The 25186-nt window shown below is 39.8% G+C and overlaps 1 protein-coding gene across 1 annotated transcript in view; it reads left to right on the forward strand.

The window, feature by feature from the left end:
* PDE10A (phosphodiesterase 10A) overlaps window positions 1-25186 on the forward strand; it is a 345368-nt gene that overhangs the window by 182781 nt on the left and 137401 nt on the right. The window contains exon 3 of the mRNA XM_028846990.2: window positions 22325-22353. Within this exon, the coding sequence (XP_028702823.2) occupies window positions 22325-22353 (29 nt within the window). The remainder of the gene's footprint in view (window positions 1-22324; window positions 22354-25186) is intronic.

The following is a 25186-nucleotide window of genomic DNA, read 5'->3' on the forward strand; positions in this document are numbered from 1 at the left end:
GATTTTTGCACATTAATTTTGTATCCTGAGACTTTGCTGAAGTTGCTTATCAGCTTAAGGAGATTTTGGGCTGAGACAATGGGGTTTTCTAAATATACAATCATGTCATCTGCAAAGAGGGACAATTTGACTTCTTCTTTTCCTAACTGAATACCCTTGATTTCTTTCTCTTGCCTGATTGCCCTAGCCAGAACTTCCAACACTATGTTGAATAGGAGTGGTGAGAGAGGGCATCCCTGTCTTGTGCCAGTTTTCAAAGGGAATGCTTCCAGTTTTTGCCCATTCAGTATGATATTGGCTGTGGGTTTGTCATAGATAGCTCTTATTATTTTGAGGTACGTTCCATCAATACCAAATTTATTGAGCGTTTTTAGCATGAAGGGCTGTTGAATTTTGTCAAAAGCCTTTTCTGCATCTATTGAGATAATCATGTGGTTCTTGTCTTTGGTTCTGTTTATATGCTGGATTATGTTTATTGATTTGCGAATGTTGAACCAGCCTTGCATCCCAGGGATGAAGCCCACTTGATCATGGTGGATAAGCTTCTTGATGTGTTGCTGAATCCGGTTTGCCAGTACTTTATTGAGGATTTTTGCATCGATGTTCATCAGGGATATTGGTCTAAAATTCTCTTTTTTTGTTGTGTCTCTACCAGGCTTTGGTATCAGGATGATGTTGGCCTCATAAAATGAGTTAGGGAGGATTCCCTCTTTTTCTATTGATTGGAATAGTTTCAGAAGGAATGGTACCAACTCCTCCTTGTACCTCTGGTAGAATTCAGCTGTGAATCTATCTGGTCCTGGACTTTTTTTCGTTGGTAGGCTATTAATTATTGCCTCAATTTCAGAGCCTGCTATTGGTCTATTCAGGGATTCAATTTCTTCCTGGTTTAGTCTTGGAAGAGTGTAAGTGTCCAGGAAATTATCCATTTCTTCTAGATTTTCCAGTTTATTTGCGTAGAGGTGTTTATAGTATTCTCTGATGGTAGTTTGTATTTCTGTGGGGTCGGTGGTGATATCCCCTTTATCATTTTTAATTGCATCGATTTGATTTTTCTCTCTTTTCTTCTTTATTAGTCTTGCTAGTGGTCTGTCAATTTTGTTGATCTTTTCAAAAAACCAACTCCTGGATTCATTGATTTTTTGGAGGGTTTTTTGTGTTTCTATCTTCTTCAGTTCTGCTCTGATCTTAGTTATTTCTTGCCTTCTGATAGCTTTCGAATGTGTTTGCTCTTGCTTCTCTAGTTCTTTTAATTGCGATGTTAGAGTGTCAATTTTAGATCTTTCCAGCTTTCTCTTGTGGGCATTTAGTGCTATAAATTTCCCTCTACACACTGCTTTAAATGTGTCCCAGAGATTCTGGTATGTTGTATCTTTGTTCTCATTGGTTTCAAAGAACATCTTGATTTCTGCCTTCATTTCGTTATGTACCCAGTAGTCATTCAGGAGCAGGTTGTTCAGTTTCCATGTAGTTGAGCGGTTTTGATTGAGTTTCTTAGTCCTGAGTTCTAGTTTGATTGCACTGTGGTCTGAGAGACAGTTTGTTATAATTTCTGTTCTTGTACATTTGCTGAGGAGTGCTTTACTTCCAATTACGTGGTCAGTTTTGGAGTAAGTACGATGTGGTGCTGAGAAGAATGTATATTCTGTTGATTTGGGGTGGAGAGTTCTATAGATGTCTATTAGGTCTGCTTGCTGCAGAGATGAGTTCAATTCCTGGATATCCTTGTTAACTTTCTGTCTCGTTGATCTGTCTAATGTTGACAGTGGAGTGTTGAAGTCTCCCATTATTATTGTATGGGAGTCTAAGTCTCTTTGTAAGTCTCTAAGGACTTGCTTGATGAATCTGGGTGCTCCTGTATTGGGTGCATATATATTTAGGATAGTTAGCTCTTCCTGTTGAATTGATCCCTTTACCATTATGTAATGGCCTTCTTTGTCTCTTTTGATCTTTGATGGTTTAAAGTCTGTTTTATCAGAGACTAGTATTGCAACCCCTGCTTTTTTTTGTTCTCCATTTGCTTGGTAAATCTTCCTCCATCCCTTTATTTTGAGCCTATGTATGTCTCTGTGTGTGAGATGGGTCTCCTGAATACAGCAGACTGATGGGTCTTGACTCTTTATCCAGTTTGCCAGTCTGTGTCTTTTAATTGGAGCATTTAGTCCATTTACATTTAAGGTTAAGATTGTTATGTGTGAACTTGATCCTGCCATTATGATATTAACTGGTTATTTTGCTCGTTAGTTGATGCAGTTTCTTCCTAGCCTGGATGGTCTTTACATTTTGGCATGTTTTTGCAATGGCTGGTACCGGTTGTTCCTTTCCGTGTTTAGTGCTTCCTTCAGGGTCTCTTGTAAGGCAGGCCTAGTGGTGACAAAATCTCTAAGCATTTGCTTATCTGTAAAGGATTTTATTTCTCCTTCACTTATGAAACTTAGTTTGGCTGGATATGAAATTCTGGGTTGAAAATTCTTTTCTTTAAGAATGTTGAATATTGGCCCCCACTCTCTTCTGGCTTGGAGAGTTTCTGCCGAGAGATCTGCTGTTAGGCTGATGGGCTTCCCTTTGTGGGTAACCCGACCTTTCTCTCTGGCTGCCCTTAAGATTTTTTCCTTCATTTCAACTTTGGTGAATCTGGCAATTATGTGTCTTGGAGTTGCTCTTCTCGAGGAGTATCTTTGTGGCGTTCTCTGTATTTCCTGGATTTGAATGTTGGCCTGCCCTACTAGGTTGGGGAAGTTCTCCTGGATGATATCCTGAAGAGTGTTTTCCAACTTGGTTCCATTTTCCCCCTCACTTTCAGGCACCCCAATCAGACGTAGATTTGGTCTTTTTACATAATCCCATACTTCTTGCAGGCGTTGTTCATTTCTTTTTCTTCTTTTTTCTTTTGGTTTCTCTTCTCGCTTCATTTCATTCATTTGATCCTCAATCGCTGATACTCTTTCTTCCAGTTGATCGAGTCGGTTACTGAAGCTTGTGCATTTGTCACGTATTTCTCGTGTCATGGTTTTCATCTCTTTCATTTCGTTTAGGACCTTCTCTGCATTAATTACTCTAGCCATCAATTCTTCCACATTTTTTTCAAGATTTTTAGTTTCTTTGCGCTGGGTACGTAATTCCTCCTTTAGCTCTGAGAAATTTGATGGACTGAAGCCTTCTTCTCTCATCTCGTCAAAGTCATTCTCCGTCCAGCTTTGATCCGTTGCTGGCGATGAGCTGCGCTCCTTTGCCGGGGGAGATGCGCTCTTATTTTTTGAATTTCCAGCTTTTCTGCCCTGCTTTTTCCCCATCTTTGTGGTTTTATCTGCCTCTGGTCTTTGATGATGGTGATGTACTGATGGGGTTTTGGTGTAGGTGTCCTTCCTGTTTGATAGTTTTCCTTCTAACAGTCAGGACCCTCAGCTGTAGGTCTATTGGAGATTGCTTGAGGTCCACTCCAGACCCTGTTTGCCTGGGTATCAGCAGCAGAGGCTGCAGAAGATAGAATATTTCTGAACAGCGAGTGTACTTGTCTGATTCTTGCTTTGGAAGCTTCCTCTCAGGGGTGTACTCCACCCTGTGAGGTGTGGGGTGTCAGACTGCCCCTAGTGGGGGATGTCTCCCAGTTAGGCTGCTCAGGGGTCAGGGACCCACTTGAGCAGGGAGTCTGTCCCTTCTCAGATCTCAGCCTCCATGTTGGGAGATCCACTGCTCTCTTCAAAGCTGTCAGACAGAGTCGTTTGCGTCTGCAGAGTTTTCTGCTGTGTTTGTTATTGTTTACTGTGCCCTGTCCCCAGAGGTGGAGTCTACAGAGACAGGCAGGTTTCCTTGAGCTGCTGTGAGCTCCACCCAGTTCGAGCTTCCCAGCGGCTTTGTTTACCTACTTAAGCCTCAGCAATGGCGGGTGCCCCTCCCCCAGCCTTTCTGCTGCCTTGCCGGTAGATCACAGACTGCTGTGCTAGCAATGAGGGAAGCTCCGTGGGTGTGGGACCCTCCCGGCCAGGTGTGGGATATGATCTCCTGGTGTGCCTGTTTGCTTAAAGCGCAGTATTGGGGTGGGAGTTACCCAGTTTTCCAGGTGTTGTGTGTCTCAGTTCCCCTGGCTAGGAAAAGGGATTCCCTTCCCCCTTGCGCTTCCCAGGTGAGGCAATGCCTCGCCCTGCTTCAGCTCTCGCTGGTCGGGCTGCAGCAGCTGACCAGCTCCGATCGTCCGGCACTCCCCAGTGAGATGAACCCAGTACCTCAGTTGAAAATGCAGAAATCACCGGTCTTCTGTGTCGCTCGCGCTGGGAGTTGGAGACTGGAGCTGTTCCTATTCGGCCATCTTGCTCCGCGAGCCCCTATATAATGTTAAATATATGTAATTTGTATATATGTATGTGTGTGTATGTATATACAGTTTTTGAAATTTTACTGAAAAGGATAGTGGTGAGAATACTGAATAATGTTGAATATAATTTGCATATTCAGCATGGTAGAAATACAGTTGTATATTGTCAAATAGGAGTGCTGAGAGCCGATGCTCTTGCCTTGTTCTCCATCTTGGTAGGAAAGCATTTAATCTTACACCATTAGGTGTGATGCTACCTGTAGATTTTTTATAGATTCCTTTACCATGTTAAGGAAATCCCCTTAAATTTTAGTTTGCTATGAGCTTTTATCCTAAATGAACATTGACTTTTTTTTTTCCTATGTATTTAAATCACTAGGATCACTGTCTTGCATTGCCTTGTGTTCAGTGTCTAAAAACTTTCATTTCACGTATTTTCTTCTGATTTTCTAAAGTTGTTTATTACTAGAAGGCAATTTCTGTAGCAGTTAATCCTTCATAAGCAAAAGTGGAACATTGTTTTTAATACTATATATAGTTTTCTTTCAGCATATGGATAAAATTGCCTTTTATAAAAGTATAAAGTTATTTCAAATTATAGACAAAGGGAAATGAATCTTCATTGATCATTGCTGTAAGCTGCTAATAGTTTTAAATTAGGTAAAATGTCTTAATACAGAATTGTCTACGAGCTATAATTGCCTAACTGATACAAAAGAAATGTTGAAGAAGTTGGATTGTGTGTTAACACACAATTCAGCCACATTGCTGAACATTGTAGACTATTCATTTTTTTTCTCTTTCTTGTCTTTATTAGCTAGTATCTGTCTCAAGGGCTCTAAGCATTTGCCTGGCTTCTTATTTCTTTGAGTGATATTGATAATAAATAAAACATACGTCCAGTGTACACGTGTGTATTTTGTAGTATTTTGTAGTGAGGCTGCATTCCTTCTGGAGATGTAAGTGTACTTGAGGCAGGATCGTGCTTCACTGCCATGGAGTAAACAACCTCCTCCTCTGCTGCTTGTCCCTTGGCTGCTGTTGGCCTGATCAGACTGTTCTCCCTGGCTGCAGTTGACCTGATCAGACTCTTCCCCCTGGCTTTTTTCGTATGTCTGCCTTGTCAGATGGTCTGAAGCAGAGAGAGAACCACTCATTATCTTTACCTATCTGCAGACATTAAGAATTTTTTTTTTTTTTTTTAATGAAAAGTACTCTGGTCTCGTAATTTTTAGTGTTCACAGAAACCAAGAAGAGACTTAATATTATAAATTTATTCTATCTAGTGCACATTTGATCTAATGTCAAACAAGTGGAATGAATGTGAAACTACTACCTGCAGATGTAATAGCGCTGCTATTTTAATTTTTCCTTTGAACAGTTTGAGAAGAGGAGTTCTAAGATGTACAAATGAAGTTAGTAGTCATTAGAGTAATCATGGACTCTGATAATAACAAAAACATTTTCAAAAGTAAGTTAATTGATTTGCAGACAGCTAGGAACTTTTACAACACGTGACCCAGCTTATTATTCAAAATGAGAAAATTTAGTCAACAACTTTAAACTTCATTCTGAGTTTTTAATGTTTATATTCCTTTTAGTGCCACGATCTTATACTATGAACACTTACCAGTTAGGATCTCTGCTGATAGAGTAATGTGTGATAGCCGAATTTCATGGAATCTTGTACACCTCAGAGAATTGCTAGAATCTGGAGGTGAACAATACATTCTGGGATTTTTTTTTTCCAACCTCAGAAAAGTACCAGGTCACATTTTGATGCTAAACCCTTACTGTTACTGATTTTTTTTTTTTTTTTTTTTTTTAGACAGGGTCTTACTCTGTCACCCAGTCTGGAGTACAGTGACAGGATCATGACTCCCTGCAGCCTTGAACTCCTGGGCTCAAGTGATCCTCCTGCCATAGCCTACTGCCTCAGCAGCCACTTGAGTAGCCAGGACTACAGGCACATGCCACTGTGCCTGGCTATTTTTTAATTTTTGTAGACACGGGGTCTCATTATGTTGTCACACCTGGTTTCGAACTCCTGATCTCAAGCTATCCTCCTACCCTAGTTCCCAAAGTGCTAGGATTACAGGTGTGATCCACAGTGCCTGGCCTAAATTGTTATAAATACAGTAAGAAGACTTTGGACTTCTCATTTCCCCACATCCTCAATACTAAAGCAACATAATAAAAATGCTTCTAAAGAGGCACAAAACATTGTAAGAGTTTTAGGAAGGCTTAGTAAATTTTCATTCATAATTCTAAAGTCTCTTAACTGTTTATAAATAGCCACTCGACACTATGAATTTTGAGGTATTATTGAATATCCAAGTTAAGGCGGTGAATAATCCCTCAAATGTCAACAGAGTTTACATTTACTTGTTTCTTCTGTCATGATCATAGATATGTTTATATATTTCAGCAGCTCTTAATGTATTGGTAGATATATTCAGATAACTATAAGAAAAAATTTCGTGTCTTGGCCTCTCTGGGGTAGATTTTGCTGAGGTTTCTGATGGTGAAACCTTAAGGTTGGTTGCATTTGCTCTTGGTCCTGGTAGCATCTAGGTTCAAGTTACAGAATCAACACAGTTCTAAATCATTTAGAGATGACTAAGTTCTATGAAGTAAACTGTGGAAAAGAAGAGTAACATATATATTACATGACTGTGTTATGAGGACTTTCTTGAACTTCGCTTTTATGTCCTTGATAAGTGAAATCCAATTTACCTGTGATCTTTTCTTTTAGATATGAGATAAAAGTATATCATCTTATGTAAATAATAGTTATGCTAGTATATATATTGATATTTCTCATGTCTCTAAAATGAAATACAGGGGAGGTACTTTATAAGTTGTTACATTTTCTATAGGAGAAGAACACCTGCGGTTCACACTGTGGCTTTTTAAGTCATCACTTTTCATTTATGGAATTGGAAAGCTTCGTGTTAATGTCACTGATGGTGACGGTGATGGGATGGTGTCATTCTGTTTATATATAATTAAGTACAAAAGATTATACTACAACATTGTGTGTCAGAAAATGTGATTACGAGTTATTAAAAATCATTATAATCTCTCAGAGAAGAAAATGATTGCTTTTCTTTTTTTTTTTTTGATATGGCTTGTGAACTTATATGTGACCCCCATTTTTTATTTCTGATGAAAAATATCACAAGTATATTGTTCTTTATATCTTCCAACCATACAGTGATTTGTAGTTTATTTCACGTGTTGTCATCAGTAACTGCAAAGTAGCGGGTTTATTAGCGCAGATCAGTTAACATGGTACTCTGGTTCTTGGTTACATGACTCATGTTCTTCCACAAATGCCTAGCTTTTGATGCTTAAAACATATATAGTAAGAATGAAGATAAAACAAACTGATTTTGGAAACCGTATTTAATAGTTAGACAAAGAGATTTTAAACCTCTGGTCAAAGTAGCAATTTCTAGCATTTTAGCACTCTTTTCGTGACCAAATAAAAATGTTCTGTATGCAAAAACATTATTATCTGTGTCTTAATCGTCACAGAATCATTTTGGAATGATTTTATTTTTCAGTAATGTAAAAGAAATATTAGATGTGGTCTCTTATTGTCAAGAAATTTATATTTAGTTAAGAAACTAAGTCCTTCACATGTGTCCAGCTATCAGTGGAAGGCAGAAGAGAGTTAATGTTAAGTTGAATGGACAGGAACAAAACAATTTATTGAGCATTCTCTCTGTGTCAGAATTATCCATATCTCATTTAATCCTAACATTATCCTAAATCATCTCATTTTAAAACCATAAGGTAGGCAAGTTTGGAAAGGTAAAGAAACCCATGTATGGTTGGGAAGTGAAGCTAAGATTTGAAAACAGATCTATTAACTCCAAACCTGTCTTCCTTATTTCTGTCATATTCTGCTTTCCTAACAGAAAAAAAAACATAGAAAAGTTCCGAGACAAGAGAGATCAGTGGGCTTATTGCTCTTGAGAGGACCTCTCGGACTAGAAGCTGAGCTGAGTCTTGAAGGACTTGGTATTTGGAAATACGGGGGTCATCTTCTGTGGCAGGGGTATGGCAGGCACACTTGCGTCTCAACGTCGTTGTGCAGGCTGAGCCCTCTGCTTGGAGTTTTCTTCCTGGGTGGCTGCTTTGTTTGTTTTAGCTCACCTTCTCCAGGAGACTGCTGCAACCACGCTTTTTTACACCGCATCCTGCTCCCTATCCTCTTCCCTCATTGCCTTCCGGTTCCCCTTATCCTGGTCTGCATTCTCCCAACCAAACGTTTCCAACCTGCTCTATGATGTAGTTATTTATCAAGTTGATTGACAGTCACCTGCGTTTAGAATACAGCTTCGTGAAGACAAGGATTATTGTCTCTTTTTTATTCTCCAAGCTATTGTAAACATAAAGAACTGTGACAGGCACTTAGTAGGTGCTCAGTAAATATTTGTTGGAAGATAAAAGGACTTTGAGTTAATAGTGAGCAAAACGTATTTGAGAGTGTAGTGAAGCCAGCCTTACTGTAGTGAAAAGAGCCTTATGTGTTGTGTATTCCAGTTGGATAAATAGAGCCAAACCAGATTAGAACAAAGGAATTTGTTATTTTGTAAGAACAAGAGTTTTCTACAAGATTTTATTTTAAATAACATGTATTAATTTAATGATGTAAAAGTAATGTCCTCGTAACATTTTGTTGCATTTAAATGCTCTCTTGAGTGTTTTTAGTTTTACCTGGTAAAATTGACTTCATAGGGAAATTAGCTATCTTGCGTATTTAAAAAGTCCCTAAGTAAGGCAAGCTTCAAGGTTGGCTGATTAATTTGGCTGGAAATGTCTCTGAAGACTCAATTTCTCATGTCTTTCCCCTCCCTCTTTTTCTCCTTCCCATCCCTTTCTCTCTCCCTTTCCCCTCCAACCCCTTTCCCCTCCTGTCTCCCCTCTGTCTTCCTTGCTGTGTTGTTGTTGATTTCAGGTTGATGCCCTCGTGATTATAATGTGGCTGCCACCACTGGCTAGGTCCGAAAAGCTTTCTTGTTTGTAGTTCTCTCAAACCCATGAAATTTAAGTCATTTTCTTCAGTCTGATTGGGCCAATGGAGACATTTATTCAGTGTCTGGCATGAAGTAGAACTTTTGGTAAATACTTGTGGATGAATTGTTAAGATTGTATAATTGTTAGAGATGCTAGAAATGGCTGGGGGAGGCTGAATGTACTGCTTCAACTCCTAAGATACAGATGTATATAAAAAAGATAAGTGGTTTATGAATGTTCATGGAAATACTTATCTCCCATAAAGGGAAGATAGGTGTGCTTCACTTAGAAATATTAAAATAACTGGCCGGGCACGGTGGCTCACGCCTGTAATCCCAGCACTTTGGGAGGCCGAGGTGGGCGGATCACAAGGTCAGGAGATCGAGACCATCCTGGCTAATAATAACTACAGTCTGAAAGGCAAACTGAGATGGATAGTGTTGAAGGATAGAGGTGCAGTGAAGTCAATCACAAAGGTCTCCATAGTACCAGTGTGTGACTTAGATTTCTTTTCTTATCCAATGGAATGAACACAGAAAGCAGGCTACTTATTCATGGAAGATTTAGTAAAAATGATCCTATGTTAAACTTCAAGGAAATGATCAGTCAATTAAAGTAGAAACTGTTCAAAATGCATTCTCAGGAACTTTGTAGCTAGTTCATAGGAAAATCACAATTTAGAATTTGGAATGCAAAATGTGGTTTTCAATATTAATTTCTAATATAGGCATTAAATGATCACTTTTCTTTATTCTGGATTTCTTCTTTGTTAATTTTATATATATATATACACACATACACACCATGGAATACTACTATGTGTGTTGTGTGTATTACACACATACACACATGCACACACCTCACTTTTTTTTATCCACTCATTGATTGCTGAACATTTGGGCTGGTTCAATATTTTTGCAACTGTAAATTGTGCTGCTGTAAACATGCATGTACAGGTATCTTTTTTCTATAATGATTTCTTTTCCTCTGGGTAAATACACAGGAATGGGATTGGTGGATCAAATGGTAGATCTACTTATTTCTTTCATGAATCCCCACACTGTTTTCCATAGAGGTCGTACTAGTTTAAATTCCCATCAGCAGTGTAAGAGTATTCCCTTTTCACCACATCCACTCCAACATCAATGGTTTTTAAGTTTTTTTATTATGACCATTCTTGCAGCAGTAAGGTGGCATCTCATTGTGGTTTTGATTTGCATTTCCCTGGTCGTTAGTGATGTTGAGCATTTTTTCATAGGTTTTCTGCCCATTCGTGTATCTTCTTTTGAGAATTGTCTATTCATGTCCTTAGCCCACTTTTTGATGGGATTGCTTTTTTTCTTGCTGATTTGAGTTTCTTTGTAGATTCTGGATATTAGTCCTTTCTCAGATGTACAGATTGCAAAGATTTTCTCTCACTCTGTATGTTGTCTGTTTACTCGGCTGATTATTTCTTTTGCTATGCAGAAGCTTATTAGTTTAAGGAAGTCCCATCTATCTTTGCTTTTGTGGCATTTTTTCTTTTGGGTTCTTAGTCATGAAGTCTTTGCCTAAGCCAGTGTCTAGAAGGGTTTTTCTGATGTTATCTTCTAGAATTTCTATGGTTTCAGGTCTTAGATTTAAGTCTTTGATTCCATCTTGAGTTGATTTTTGTATAAGGTGAGAGGTGAGGATCCAGTTTCATTCTTCTACAATTATCTCAGCACCGTTTGTTGAATAGGGTGTTCTTTCCCCACTTTATGCTTTTATTTGCTTTGTCAAAAATCAGTTGACAGTATATGGCCTTATTTATTGGTTCTCTATTCTGTTTGCATTGGTCTATATGCCTATTTTTATACCAGTACCATGCTGTTTTGATGACTTTGGCCTTATAGTTTGAAGTTGGGTAATGTGATGCCTCCAGATTTGCTCTTTTTGCTTAGCCTTTCTTTGGCTATGTGGGCTCTTTTTTGGTTCCATATGAATTTTAGGATTTTTTTTTTCTAGTTCTGTGAAGAATGATGGTGGTATTTTGATGGGAAGTGCATTGAATTTGTAGATTACTTTTGGCAGTCTGGTTATTTTCACAGTATTGATTATACCCATCCATGAGCATGGGATGTGTTTATATTGTCCATGATTTTTTTCAGCAGTGTTTTGTAGTTTTCCATGTAGCAGTCTTCCACCTCCATGGTTAAGTATATTCCTAAGTATTTTATTTTTTTGCAGCTATTGTAAAAGGGGCTGGGTTCTTGATTTGATTTTCAGCTTGGTCGCTGTTGGTGTATAGCAGGGCTACTGATTTGTGTATATTATTTTTATATCCTGAAACTTTGCTGAATTCATTTACCAGTTTTAGGAGTTTTTGGATGAGTCTTTAGGGTTTCCTAGGTATGTGATCATGTCATCATCAAACAGTGACAGTTTGACTTCTTCTTTACCAGTTTAGATGCCCTTTCTTTCTCGTTTGATTGCTCTGGCTAGGACTTCCAGTACTATGTTGAATAGAACTGGTGGAAGTGGGCATCCTTGTCTTGTTCCAGTTCTCACAGGGAATGCTTTCAGTTATTCACATTCAATATAATGTTGGCTGTGGGTTTGTCATAGATGGCTTTTATTACCTTAAGGTATGTCCCTTCTATGTCAATTTTGCTGAGCGTTTTAATCATGACGGGATGCTGGATTTTGTCCAATAGTTTTTCTGCATCTATTGAGTTGATCGTGTGATTTTTGTTTTTGATTCTGTTTATGTGGTGTGTCACATTTATTGACTTGTGAATGCTAAACCATCCCTGCATCCCTGGTATGAAACCCACTTGATCATGGAGGATTATCTTTTTAACATGCTGTTGGATTTGGTTAGCTAGGACTTTTGCATCTATGTTCACCAGGGATATTTGTCTATAGTTTTATTTTTTTTTTTTTGGTTGTTAAGTTTTTTCCTGGGTTTGGTATCAGGGTGATACTGGCTTCATAGAATGATTTAGGGAGGATTCCCTCTTTCTCTATTTTGTGGAATAGTGTCAACATGATTGGTACCAATTCTTCTTTGAATGTCTGATAGAATTCAGCTGTGAATCCATTTGGTCCTGGACTTTTTTGTTGGTAACTTTTTAATTACCATTTCGATCTTGCTGCTTGTTATTAATCTGTTAAGAGTTTCTATTTCTTCCTGGTTTAATCATGGAGGGTTGTATATTTCCAGGAATTTATCCATCTCCTCTAGGTTTTCTAGTTTATGCACATAAAGATGTTCACAGTAGCCTTGAATAATCTTTTGTATTTGTGTGGTGGTGTTTGTAATAGCTCACGTTTTGTTTCTTATTGAGCTTATTTGGATCTTCTCTCTTCTTTTCTTGGTTAATCTTGCTAATGGTCTCTCAATTTTATTTATCTTTTCAAATAACCACCTTTTTGTTTCATTTATCTTTGTATTTTTTTGTTTGTTTCAGTTTCATTTAGTTCTGCTCTGATCTTGCTTATTTCTTTTCTTCTGCTGGGTTTGGGTTTGTTTTGTTCTTGTTTCTTTAGCTCCTTGAGGTGTGACCTTAGACTGTCTACCTGTGCTTTTTCAGACTTCTTGATGTAAGCACTTAATGCTGTACACTTTTCTCTTAGTACCACTTTTTCTGTATCCTAGAGGTTTTGATAGATTGTGTCACTATTATAGTGTAGTTCAAACCCAATGATCATTCATTTGCAGGTTATTTAACTTCTGTGTATTTGTCTGATTTTGAGGGTTCCTTTTGGAGTTGATTTCCAATTTTATTCCACTGTGGTCTGAGAGAATCCTTGCTATAATGTTGATTTTCTTAAATTTGCTGAGATTTGTTTGGTGGCCTATCTTACGGTCTGTCTTGAGAATGTTCCATGTGCCGATGAATAGAGTGTATATTCTGCAGTTGTTGGATAGGATGTTCTGTAAGTATCTGTTAAGTCCATTTGTTGTAGGGTATGGGGTAAGTCCATTGTTTCTTTCTTGACTTCCTGTCTTGATGACCTGTTTGGTGCTGTCAGTGGAGTATTGAAGTCCACCACTATTATTGTGTTGTTATCTATCTCATTTCTTAGGTCTTTTATAAATTTGGGTGCTCCAGTGTTAGGTGCATATATATTTAGGATTGTGATATTTTTCTGTTGGACTAGTTCTTTTATCATTATATAATGTCCCTCTTTGTCTTTCTTAACTGCTGTTGCTTTAAAGTTTGTCTTGTCTGATGTAAGAATAGCTACTCCTGCCACTCGCTTTTAGTGTCCATTTGCACGTAATATCTTTTTCCACTCCTTTACTTTAAGTTTATGTGAGTTCTTATGAGTCAGGTGAGTCTCTTGAAGACAGCAGATATTTGGTTGGTGAATGTATTTTTAAATTTTTTGGAGACTGGGTCTTGCTCTGTCCCCCAGGATGGAGTTCAGTCGTGTGATCTTGGCTCACTGCAGCCTCTACTTCCCGGGTTCAAGGAATTCTTATGCCTCGGCCTCTTGAGTAGCTGAGATTACAGGTATATGCCACCACACCCAGCTAATTTTTGTATTTTTAGTAGACATGGGTTTTCCCCATGTTGGCCAGGCTGGTCTTGAACTCCTGTCCTCAAATGATCCACCCGCCTCAGAGTCCCAAAGTGGCATGAACCACCACGTCTGGCCTTGGTTGGTGAATTCTTACCCATTCTGCCACTCTGTATCTTTTAAGTGGAGCATTTAGGCCATTTACATTCAATGTTAGTATTGAGATATGAGGTACTGTTGTATTTGCCCTGCTATTTATTGAATACCTTGGGTATTTTTCATTGTGTTGTTGTTTCATAGGTCCTGTGAGGATTAGGCTTTAGAGAAGTTCTATTTTGGTGTGTTTTGAGGATTTGTTTCAAGATTTAGAGTTTCTTTTATTAACAGCAGTTCTCATAGTGCTGGCTTGGTAGTGGCGAATTCTCTTGGCATTTGTCTGAAAAAGTCTTTATCTTTCCTTCATTTTTGAAGCTTAGTTTCACTAGATACAAAACTCTTGGCTGATAATTGTTTTGTTTGTTTAAGGAAGCTAAAGATAGAATCCCAATGCCTTATGGCCTGTAGGGTTTCTGCTGAGAAATCTGCTATTAGTCTGACAAGTTTTTCTTTATAGGTTACCTGCTGCTTTTGCCTCACAACTCTTATGATTGTTTCCTTCATCTTGACTAGAGATAATCTGATGACTATGTGCCTCGGCAATGATCTTTTTGGGATGAATGTCTCAGGTGTTCTTTGACCTTCTTGTATTTGGATGTCTAGATCTCTAGCAAGGCTGGGGAAGTTTTCTTCAATTGTTCCCTCAAATATGTTTTCCAAACTTATAGATTTATTTTCTTCCTCGGGAACTCCAGTTATTCTTAGGTGTGGTTGTTTAACATAATTTTAAATTTCTTGGAGGCTTTGTTCGTTTTTTAAATTCTTTTTTTCTTTGCCTTTGTTAGATTGGGTTAATTTGAAAGTCTTGTCTTTGAGTTCTGAAGTTCTTTTATTTGTTTGATTCTATTGCTGAGACTCTCCAGTGCATTTTGCAATTCTCTAAGTGTCTCCTTCATTTCCAGAAGTTGTGATTTTTTTTTTAATTATGCTATTTCACTGGAGATTTCTCCATTGATATCCTATGTCATTTTTTTGATTTCTTTAAGTTGGATTTCACCTTTCTCTGGTGCCTCCTTAATTAGCTTAATAGTCGACCTAAATTCTTTTTCTGGCAATTCAGAGATTATATCTTGCTTTAGCTCCATTGCTGGTGAGCTGGTGTGATCTTTTGGGGGTGTCAAAGAACCTTGTTTTGTCATATTACCAGAATTGTTTCTCTGGTTCCTTCTCATTTGGGTAGACTATGTCAGAGGGAAGGTCTGGGACTCAAGGGCTGCTGTTCAGATTCTTGTGTACCATGGGGTGCTCCCTTGATGTGATTTTCTTCCCCTTCCCCAAGGAATGGGGCCTCCTGAGAGCTGAACTGCAACAATTATATTTCTCTTCTGGATCTAGCCACACAGCAGAGGTACTAGGCTCCAGCTTGTCACTGGGAAGTATCTGCAGAGAGTCCTGTGATGTGATCTGTCTTTAGGTCTTTCAGCCATGGATACCAGCACCTGCTCCAGTGGAGGTAGCAGGGAGTGAAATGGATTCTGAGGGTCCTTGATTGTGTTTTTGTTTAGTGTGCTGGTTTTGTGCTGGTTCTTCTCCAGCCAGGAGGTGGCACTGTCAATAGTGCATTAGCTGAGGTTGTATTGGGAGAAGACAAGCTTGCCCTAGGGTCGCCTTTGGGTAAATATTCATGTTTCTCCAGTAGTGGGCAGGGTGGGCTTTGACTTTGGCCACCGGGGCAGGTAGAGAAAGACCATCAGGTGGAGGCAGGGTTAGGCATGTCTGATCTCAGACTCTCCGTGGGCAGGGCTTGCTGTGACTGCTGTAGGGGACAGGGGTGTGGTTCCTAGACCAATGGAGTTATGTTCCCTGGGGACCTCTGCTGTCACATATAGGTCACCAGAAAAGTGGGTAAAGCTGGCAGCCACAGGCCTCACCCAGCTCCCCTGCAGCCCGCAACCCAAAAGGCTGGTCTCACACCCACCATGCCCCCCAACAGACTGAGTTTATTTCCAGACAGCTAGTGAGCAGGACTGAGAACTTGCCCCAGGGTACAAGCCTCCATCTGAGAAAGCAAGTGAACCACAGTTCCTCAGCTGTCCCACGGAGCCTGCAGCTGCAATCCACCTCCTACAAAGGGTCTGTGGATTCTCTAGGCTTGCCTGGGATGTTCCTGTGTTAGTTCTTGGAGCAAAAGTTCACGATGTAGGTTTACACAGGCTGCTCTGTCCACCTGAGTGGGCGCTGCAAGTTAGGCCTGCCTCCTATTCACCATTTTCCCAGATTTTGATTTAAAAAATATTTAAAATTAACTTCTTACCATGAAAACTACACTATTACATTCTTGCTGTGAATGGTGTGCTTACTATGAAATACCCTTAGCGCCTTTTTTTCCTGTAGACTCTTCTTGCTAAGGCTTTTAAAAAGTATTAAAATTAGCTTTGGATCAAAGATGCTTTATCTTTCTCTAAAAATTAAATTTTTCTTTAACAAGCATAGATATTTATTTTCTGAAATTATTTCATCTCTTCATTTCCTAATTTATTCATCCCACTGGAATGCAAGCTTATTGAGATCAGAGATAAATTCTTGGCACTCAGTGGTCCCTCAGTAAATATTTGTTGAATAAACACCTGTTTACAAAAACCCTATGCTGCATGAAAATTAGTGTCCTCTGGAACTTTTTTCTTTCTTTTCTTTTTTTTTTTTTTTTGCCAATTTGTTCCTCATCAGTACCTCAAAATTTGGTATTCATGGCAATTTTCTTCTTTTCCATGTTCCTCTAACCTTTTGTTTCAAAGAGAGCTTCATTGCTGATCTGAGTGAAGTGCTGTTCTGGCACTTCAACTGTGAGTGTGTGCTGGAAGTGTACAGGGAAAAGGGAACATTCTACCCCGTGGGTTCTTAACCTGAAATTCCTGTGTGATCTGCAAGGAGTCGTGAACTGCATGAGTGGGAAGGGGCCGTTTTCCCTCTCTCTTACCTTGAAATGGTCTTTGGGCTGAGGGAGGACGATCTTTTTCAGTAACAATTTATATTGTTAACTTATTTCACTTTGAACTTGTAAGGTGGCACCTTGTCCAATGTAATGTCACTAGTGACTGCAGGTCTGGGCTTCAGACCTTCGTCCATGCTCTAAACCAGCGATTCCCAAACTTTTGGCACCAGGGACCAGTTTTGTGGAAGACAGTTGTTCCATAGACTGGTCGGAGGGGGTGGTTTCAGGTTGATTCAAGCATGTTACATTTGTTGTGCGTGTTATTTATATTATTATTACGTTGTATTATGTAATGAAATAATGATACAACTCACCATGATGTAGAATTAGTGGTGGAAGCCCTGAGCTTGTTTTCCTGCAACTAGACAGTCCCATAAGGGGGTGACGGGAGACAGTGACACCTGAAGTGTGTCACTTATGTCCACGCTGCTCTGTAATCTCTTTGTGGTCGCTGTCACTGCAGAAAACCCTGCTTCACAAAGACAGGTTGTTGGACATGGAAGCAGCTTTTCAGCGCTTTTGTGGCAACCTCAGGATATTCCACGTGGACCTTCATCCAGAACATTTGGAGATTTGAAGTTGTCTCAAACACATTTTTAAAACCACTGTCATTTGCCATCTCAAGCAGCTGATCCTCTTCTAAGCTGATCCTCTTCTAGCACAGGCAGTCGATTCACCAGGCTTACTCACAAATGGGTCGCGGAGTCATTCCTTCCCGGTTCCGGGTTCTTCTGTGGTTGGGAAGTATCGCTCAAGCTCTCCTGAAAGCTGAGGTGGTGATCCTGCCTCAGCTGGGGAAAGAAGGCCCTGGCTCTGTCTCTTTCACAGTCTCTGCTAATGTTTGAAACATGTCAGAAATCCCAGCGTTCCCTCGTCACCCCCGTAATTCCAGTTTGGTTTTGAATGCAGCCGCTTTATCTGCCGACTTGAACACAGCTGTCGTTCTCCCCTGAAGTGACAGGTTGAGTTCGTTGAACAGGTTAAATAGGTCACACAACTAAGCAAGTTTTGCAACCCATTTTATGTCACTGAAATGTGCTGCCAATGGTGACTTTTTTTCTAAAAGAAATCTCTGGAGTGGTTTCAAAAACTCTGGCCAGAAATCTACCTTTAGAAAGCATTTCACTTCCGTGTATGAGAAGGTGTGTGTGCTCTGCGTCCATCTCCTCACAGAGCTGTGCGAACAGACGTGAGTTAAGGGCATGTACTTTAATGTGGTTGATAATTTTAATCACATTCTGCTAAACATTGTTAAGTTCACATGACATTTTTCAGCTAGCCAGCATTTCCCTATGGATGACACAGTGCATAGACTAACATTCAGAAGCAACCTAAGGAGCTCCAGTGGCACAGTCGGTTAGTGCGTGGTACTTATATACAGAAGACCTGTTTGACCTGCGTAGTGAAATCAGAAAGCCGTCCAGTCATGGCAGCTGCTCTGTCCGTGTGTATACCAACACAAAATGACCAATTTAGTTTTTCTGATATGTAATCATTCACAGACTAGAATAGTTCTGCAGCTGTGGTGTTGGCTGGCAACAAAAGTGCACATAACATATCCTCATGCACATCCCCCTGAAAAATATATCACACATTAACAAGCATGGTTGCCTTGCTGTCAACATTGGTAGACTCGTCAACCTGGATTGTGTGCCACGGTGATTCATGAATCCCCTTTTACAGTTGTGTCTCAGTATCCCCTGCTATCTCATTAATTCATCTAGTTATGGTGCTAGCCGAAAGAGGAACACCTGCCACCTTTTGAACTGTAGCCTCTCCTAAAAGTTCCCAGCAGATGTCCTTAGTAGCAGGCAGGATCAACTCTTCACCAACAATAAAGGATCTTTTAGCTTCAGCAACGCGGTTAGCCACTAAGAATGATGCTCTTGGCCGGGTGTGGTAGCTCATGCCTGTAATCCCTGCACTTTGGGAGGCCAAGACAGGTGGATCATCTGAGGTCAGGAGTTTGAGACCAGCCTGGCCAACATGATGAAACCCCGTCTCTACTAAAAATACAAAAAATTAGTCAGGCATGGTGGTGGGCACCTGTAGTCCCAGCTACTCAGGAGGCTGAGGGAGGAGAATTGCTTGAACCTGGGAGGCAGAGGTTGCAGTGAACTGAGATTGCACCATTGCACTCCAGCCTGGGCAACAAGAGTGAAACTCCGTCTCAAAAAAAAAAAAAAGCTCTCAGTGTAGACGCATTTGATGAAGTTGGTTGCCTTCAATAATTGCCTGTGTTCTTGGTGTCCATGTTTTTTAATTTTTTTTTGAAAACTCCAAAGGCTTGTCTTTTTATTTTTATTTATTTATTTTTTTTGAGACGGAGTCTCGCTCTGTTGTCCAGGCTGGAGTGCAGTGGCGCCATCTCGGCTCACTGCAACCTCTGCCTCCTGGGTTCAAGTGATTCTCCTGCCTCAGCCTCCCAAGTAGCTGGGATTACAGGTGTGTGCCACCATGCCCAGCTAATTTTTTGTATTTCTAGTAGAGACGGGGTTTCACTGTGTTAACCAGGATGGTATTGATCTGACCTCGTGATCTGCCCAAAGTGCTGGGATTATAGGCGTGAGCCACTGCATCCAGCCAGGCTTGTCTTTTAATGCAGGGTACTTGGTCTCCATGTGGCAATGCAGTTTTGAAGGTTTCATGGCTTCCTTGGATAGCTGGTCACCGCATATACAAAGTGGACTTGGAGAATGTGCATCACCTGTTGCAGTGAACCCGTAATTTAAATAGGACTTGGTATTTTCTTTTAAATACAGCTTTCTTTTCGTTGGCAGCCTTAGAGTCTTCTGTTTTCTCATGATTAGGTCTTCCCCCTTTTCAAAGAAGCTCGACGGTGTTGTCTGTCTTTTACTCATTTCAGCTGGGATTGACTTGTGGGCTTACCAAAACTGTGGCTGAGACAAGTGCATAGTGTGGGAAAGAGGTGCAGATGGAGGTGGTAAATAAAATAATAGGCAGGTCACACGTCGACTGAATCAGTGTCAGATTCTAGGTTAAAGCTGCCACTAGATGCAGCTGTGCAATTTGAAGCACATCAGCTCACTTGCCACACCGTAAAGCCTGCCACCAACCAGATGCAGCTTGTCACTTGCCTCTCACTGAGAGAGTTTTGATATGTCTGCCAGCAGTTAATTTCCTGTGATCTCTGTGTAGTCAAACCTCTCTGCTAATGTTTATCTGTATTTGCAGCCACTCCCCAGCGCTAGCATTACCACCTCAGCTCCACCTCAGATCATCAGGCATTGGATTCTCATAAGGAGCGCACAGCCTAGATCCTTAGCAAGTGCAGTTTGCAGTAGGGTTTGCGCTCCATGAGAATCGAATGCCACTGCTGACCTGACAGGAGGCGGAGCTCAGGCAGTAATGCCAGCGATGGAGAGCGGTTGTCAATACGGACGAAGCTTCGCTCACTTGCCACCGCCCACCTCCTGCTGTGTGGCCCGGTTCCGAACCCCTGCTCTAAGCCACTGTCCATCATATGTGTTCCCACAGTGCAACTCTACTGTAGAAGAGAAAGTAAAGTTTCTGTCTTCAACATGCTTAAATTTTTCTTGGGCAAGAGAATTCAACTAAATGAAAATTCCAACTATAAGAAATAGGAAGCAATGTTCCCTTACACAAGAAATCGCACTGTGTTCATTAATTTTCTCAGTTAAGTAAAATACTATAGTTTTTAAATATACTAGACTTAACATTGATTTAACTACAATTGATTGTTAAGTTGGAGAAAATGATTTTCTAAATCAGCTCCTAAGGTGAAAAGCCAGAAATCGGCTATAGGTAAACTTTTTTCTTTCAAATACTTTAAATTGCCCATAAAGCAAAAAATTGTTGATTTTGTAAACACATGTCATAGGCTATCTTATGCACACTCAAGTTTGAGAAGTACTAACTAAGCAAGACTAAGAGAAAAAGCCAAAGGAACATTTATTTGCAGATGTCTGGACATTCACACGGTCCTTGAACTAATTTTCAGATCTGTAGTGGTGACTAGCAGAGGGTAGAAAATTCCATAATGTCATAGCTAGGTGACTGCATGCAGTCTTGGTATTAAACCTGTTCACACGTTGCTCCTTTTCATTGTATACCTTTTAATTGTTTGACTTTTTCAAACATTCTCATTAAATGTTTTAGATCAAAACTTTGAAAAATTTAAAAGCACATATGTCTCTATAACTTTAGAATCTGTTAATAAATTTGTTGTAATGGTAAATAGTCTCAGCTTCAGAGAGGATTAGGAGTCGAAGAGTAAATGAAATACTTCTGTGGTGCCACTTCAAGGTGGAAGATAAGACATTTTTCCTATGACATCGTTACATGTGTTACATTCTTAGGGAAGTCAGAGGCCATACTCTAACCATTATGCAACAATGATAAGAAAATATATGAGCAATTGTGTATTAATACAGTAATACAAAAACTAGGTACTGTCGATCTGAATACCTGAATGTTCTAAAGCATGGAGCTACATTCCATTTTTGGTACGTTAAGTTCATTCTGATGGTGACAGACAACAGGATTTGATTGCTCAAGAAGACACAGGAACCAAAATGACAGTCCTTGCAGATGTCAAGTTTATTACAGGAAAAAGATAGCAAGGAGCCTGTCAATGCCGGATTGAGCTCCAGTAGCCCCTCCTCTTAGGGATACACACTTTCTCACAGGTCAGAATCAATGACCTGTGTGTGCAACACTCAGAACCATGGACCGAGAGTGGGTGTCTGCCAGCTTATTCTACACCCTGTTGCTCACACAGGCATTTTCTTGCCTGTAGCCAGCCCCAGTGGGAGAGCCATCCAGGGATTCTCACCTAGACCCTGTGCAAACCACCCCAGTCTCACTTTACCAATCAGCAATGCTGACAAGCTGGTATAAACAACCCCCCAACTCCTCAGACACATGGAACAAAGCAGCACTATTATTAGTGGGTATGTTTCATGCCTTGACCAGAGTTCCATGCAGGTACGTTTCTTATTTCAACAGAACAGCTCACACCAGCTCCAGGTCTGCTGTACGAAGCACGAGTGTGAAAGGTCATTTGGGATATTTGTGTGGGTTGTATTGTATAGAATACTGAAGTGTTATCAACCCCATTTTAGGTATGTGTAGTTGAATACACCACAGTGTAGCTATTCTTACAGGCATATCATATCCATTTTAGAACCTCTAGAAAGGTAACGCGGTGGTGGTATTTCAGTTTCCCTGTGAAATTAATGTATACTTCTTAAGTCATAATTTGTTATGTTCAACCTTTACAGTTTTAACAAATCAGATTTGTAGATTTCATAAGAGGAAGCTTGCAAAAAACCATTCAAGTTTATTGAAAGCAAATGACATATTCTGTATTTTAAAACCTACTCAGTCTCTAATTGTGTTTTTCCCTCTTCCTTCTCTATCCCCAGATGAATCGGCTCCTAAGGAAGTCAGCAGGGTAAGTAACGTGATTATTTTTACTACTACAATATAGGAAACGAATCTGTTTTGTTTATTTTTCAGTACCCTAACACATTAAAGTGTTAGAAAGATAATGGCAAAAACTGAGTTCCCCCTCCAAAGTATCACTCGTTAATATGGAATAAAGTCGGTAGAGAGGGTGCAAATTGGAGACCTCAATTCTGAATACGGCACACAGATGCATTTTGTTTGGCTGCACGTGCCTGTGGGATTTTTCTGAATCAGTTGCCAACATTTAGAAATTGAGACACTGTAGTAAAGGTTGGATTTCTGGCTTCTCTTGAACCCGAAGGTAAGGTCACTCTCCCAGGGCAGCAGTCTCCCCAGGGTGGGAAGCGGAAGCTGCGTTCAGATGCATGATGCTCTCGAGTCAGCCTCAGTCCTCCATGTAGCCGGCTTTACTCATGTCTGCTACCCGCCCAGCCTCTGCCTTTGAGTTTATGCACTTTCTTTTTGGGAGAACAAAAGATGGCAACTCATGTGTTGAAAACATAATATTGCTTAGAAATTTTATAAATATTAAAGGGACTGTTTTCATGGCCTAGTTAACTTTAAGAGCCTTAGCAGGCTTCAAAACTATGGCAGGTGAGTACTGAAAGCATTCAGCATACTGTTTGTGCTATAAAATTATAAGTGATTACATTTGGAAAAATATGTCTTAGTTTTTCCTGGATTACACAAAGATCTTAAGTGTAGATGAAATATTGCAAATAATCAGTTTGAATGGAACTGAATGCAACCTTAGAGATCAGTTTTTATTGTAATATATAAACTGAAAAACTGTTAATAGAATCACATATGCAGATATATTCCTTTATTTTTGATCATCTGAAGAAAGAAATCTCTAAAATGACCTGGGCCAGTGCTGGGGGCTGGGGGTTTGGAGATAGGCGAGGGCAGAATTCCTTCTGTCCATAGTAATGTAGGAGACTCTTGAGGTTTCTGTGAGTCTCATTGTTTCCCTGGGTGCCTTTGTTATTAATTTCACATTTGTGGAACTCACAACTGAAGAGTTCCTTGGTCTGGATGCTCAAAAGCTACCAGGAAGTGATAGGGAGTGGACCTAGAATTTTGGCAGCTGCTAGGAGTAGCAGAAAATGCTAAAAAGTGATGCTTGAGGGTAAGATGGGGACTCTGAAAAGTGATTGGCAGAGTCGTAAAATATTAGAGTGTTGATATTGGCACAGCTGCCATGTGTTCAGACAGTGTCATTGACAATACTACTTACTGTCTTATAAGGCCATTAGAAAAAATGATGAAACTATATGTAGTGATTTTTCTTTGCTATTATTTATAAGATTCTCTGACATTATGCCAAATTTGGAGAAAAGTATATCTCTAACTGAGAAATACTAAAGGTGTGAGCTGATAACCTAGAAATGGTATCAATTGCCAAGATTTCTATAATTTTTTTTTAATGTATCCCGTATCTTGATCAATGCTTATTTGACTAATACTCAGAGTTTCCTTTATGAAATAGTATGCCATATTTTCAGTAAAGATTCAGATTTAGAAATTCCTTGGGCAACCTTTCAGTAGATGGTGACTGGCCACAGGGCTTCTGTTCTAACGCATCCCTGACAGAAAGCATGCTCTTTAGTTCCACTGAAGGTGATGGTTACACTCTCCGGCAGTTCTGTTGTGTTTTTGTTTTCTTTTTTCTTTCCCCTTTCTCTTTCTCATATACTTTTTTTTTTTTTTTTTAATTGAGGCAAAGCCTCACTTCATCACCAAGGCTGAAATGCAGTGGGACAGTCTCAGCTCACTTCAGCCTTGACTGCCCGAGTTCAGATGATCCTCCCACCTCAGCCTTCTAAATAGCTGGGACTATAGGCCTGTGCCACCATGCCCGGCTAATTTTTTTTTTTTAATAGAGATGGGGTTTCTCCATGTTGCTCAAGCTAGTGTCGAACCCTAGGCTCAAGTGATCTTCCCACCTCAGCCTCCCAAAGTGCTGGGATTACAGGTTTGAGCCACTGAGCCCAGCCTAGGCAGTTCTAATTATTATGAAGTACTTTCTCGTTTAGAACCAAGCAGCCTCCCAAAATGGCCATTTTCCAGTATTTGTTTTGACTTTTATTTCATATGCAAACTCTTTGAGTATAGGGATTATGTTATTTCTTTTCTAGTAAAAGATCTTAGTTTCTAAACTTTATTTTCCACATGCCTCCTTAAGATGTAGGTTTGACATTCTTTGGACAAACTATACATTGTTAATATATCTTTAAAACATTGCAACCTTAACACTGCAGACTAATTTTGTCTTGAGCCTGGTAAAAGGAGGTGGGACAGATACCTGTCTTAGTTTGAAACCTATGTATCTGTCAATACGGTTTTAATGGAGGGTTAGATTTTTTAAGAAACTACATTGCATTTCTTGTTATTGAACTTTGAGTAAACTGTCATCATTTTTTCGTGAAGTCAGACCTGTAGGTCTTATGTCTCTTCCCCTTCCCTTTTTTCTATTTTTCTTTCCTCTCTTTGTCTCCCTATCTTCTAACCTATCATTCAATGACCATTATTTTTGAGCATTTGTTTCAGGCATTGTTCTAAGGTGCTGTGGATATAACGGTGAGCAAAATTGACAGGATTCAGGCTCTCATAGTATAGAAGGGAGTTGTGGAAACAGTTCAGAGAATTCGTATGATGTGTATATTGTTTGTGTGTACATCTATCAGGCAGTGATAAATACTGTGATAAATACATGGAAGAATAAAGCAGAATAAGGGGCTTGAGAGTGATGGTGGGTTCAGAGGGTGCTTGTTGGCTTGTTGCACATATGCAGTGGTCAAGAGAGGTTAATTTCCTAA

The sequence above is a fragment of the Macaca mulatta genome, chromosome 4 (genome assembly GCF_049350105.2).
Source record: "Macaca mulatta isolate MMU2019108-1 chromosome 4, T2T-MMU8v2.0, whole genome shotgun sequence".
Classification (NCBI taxonomy): Eukaryota; Metazoa; Chordata; class Mammalia; order Primates; family Cercopithecidae; genus Macaca; species Macaca mulatta.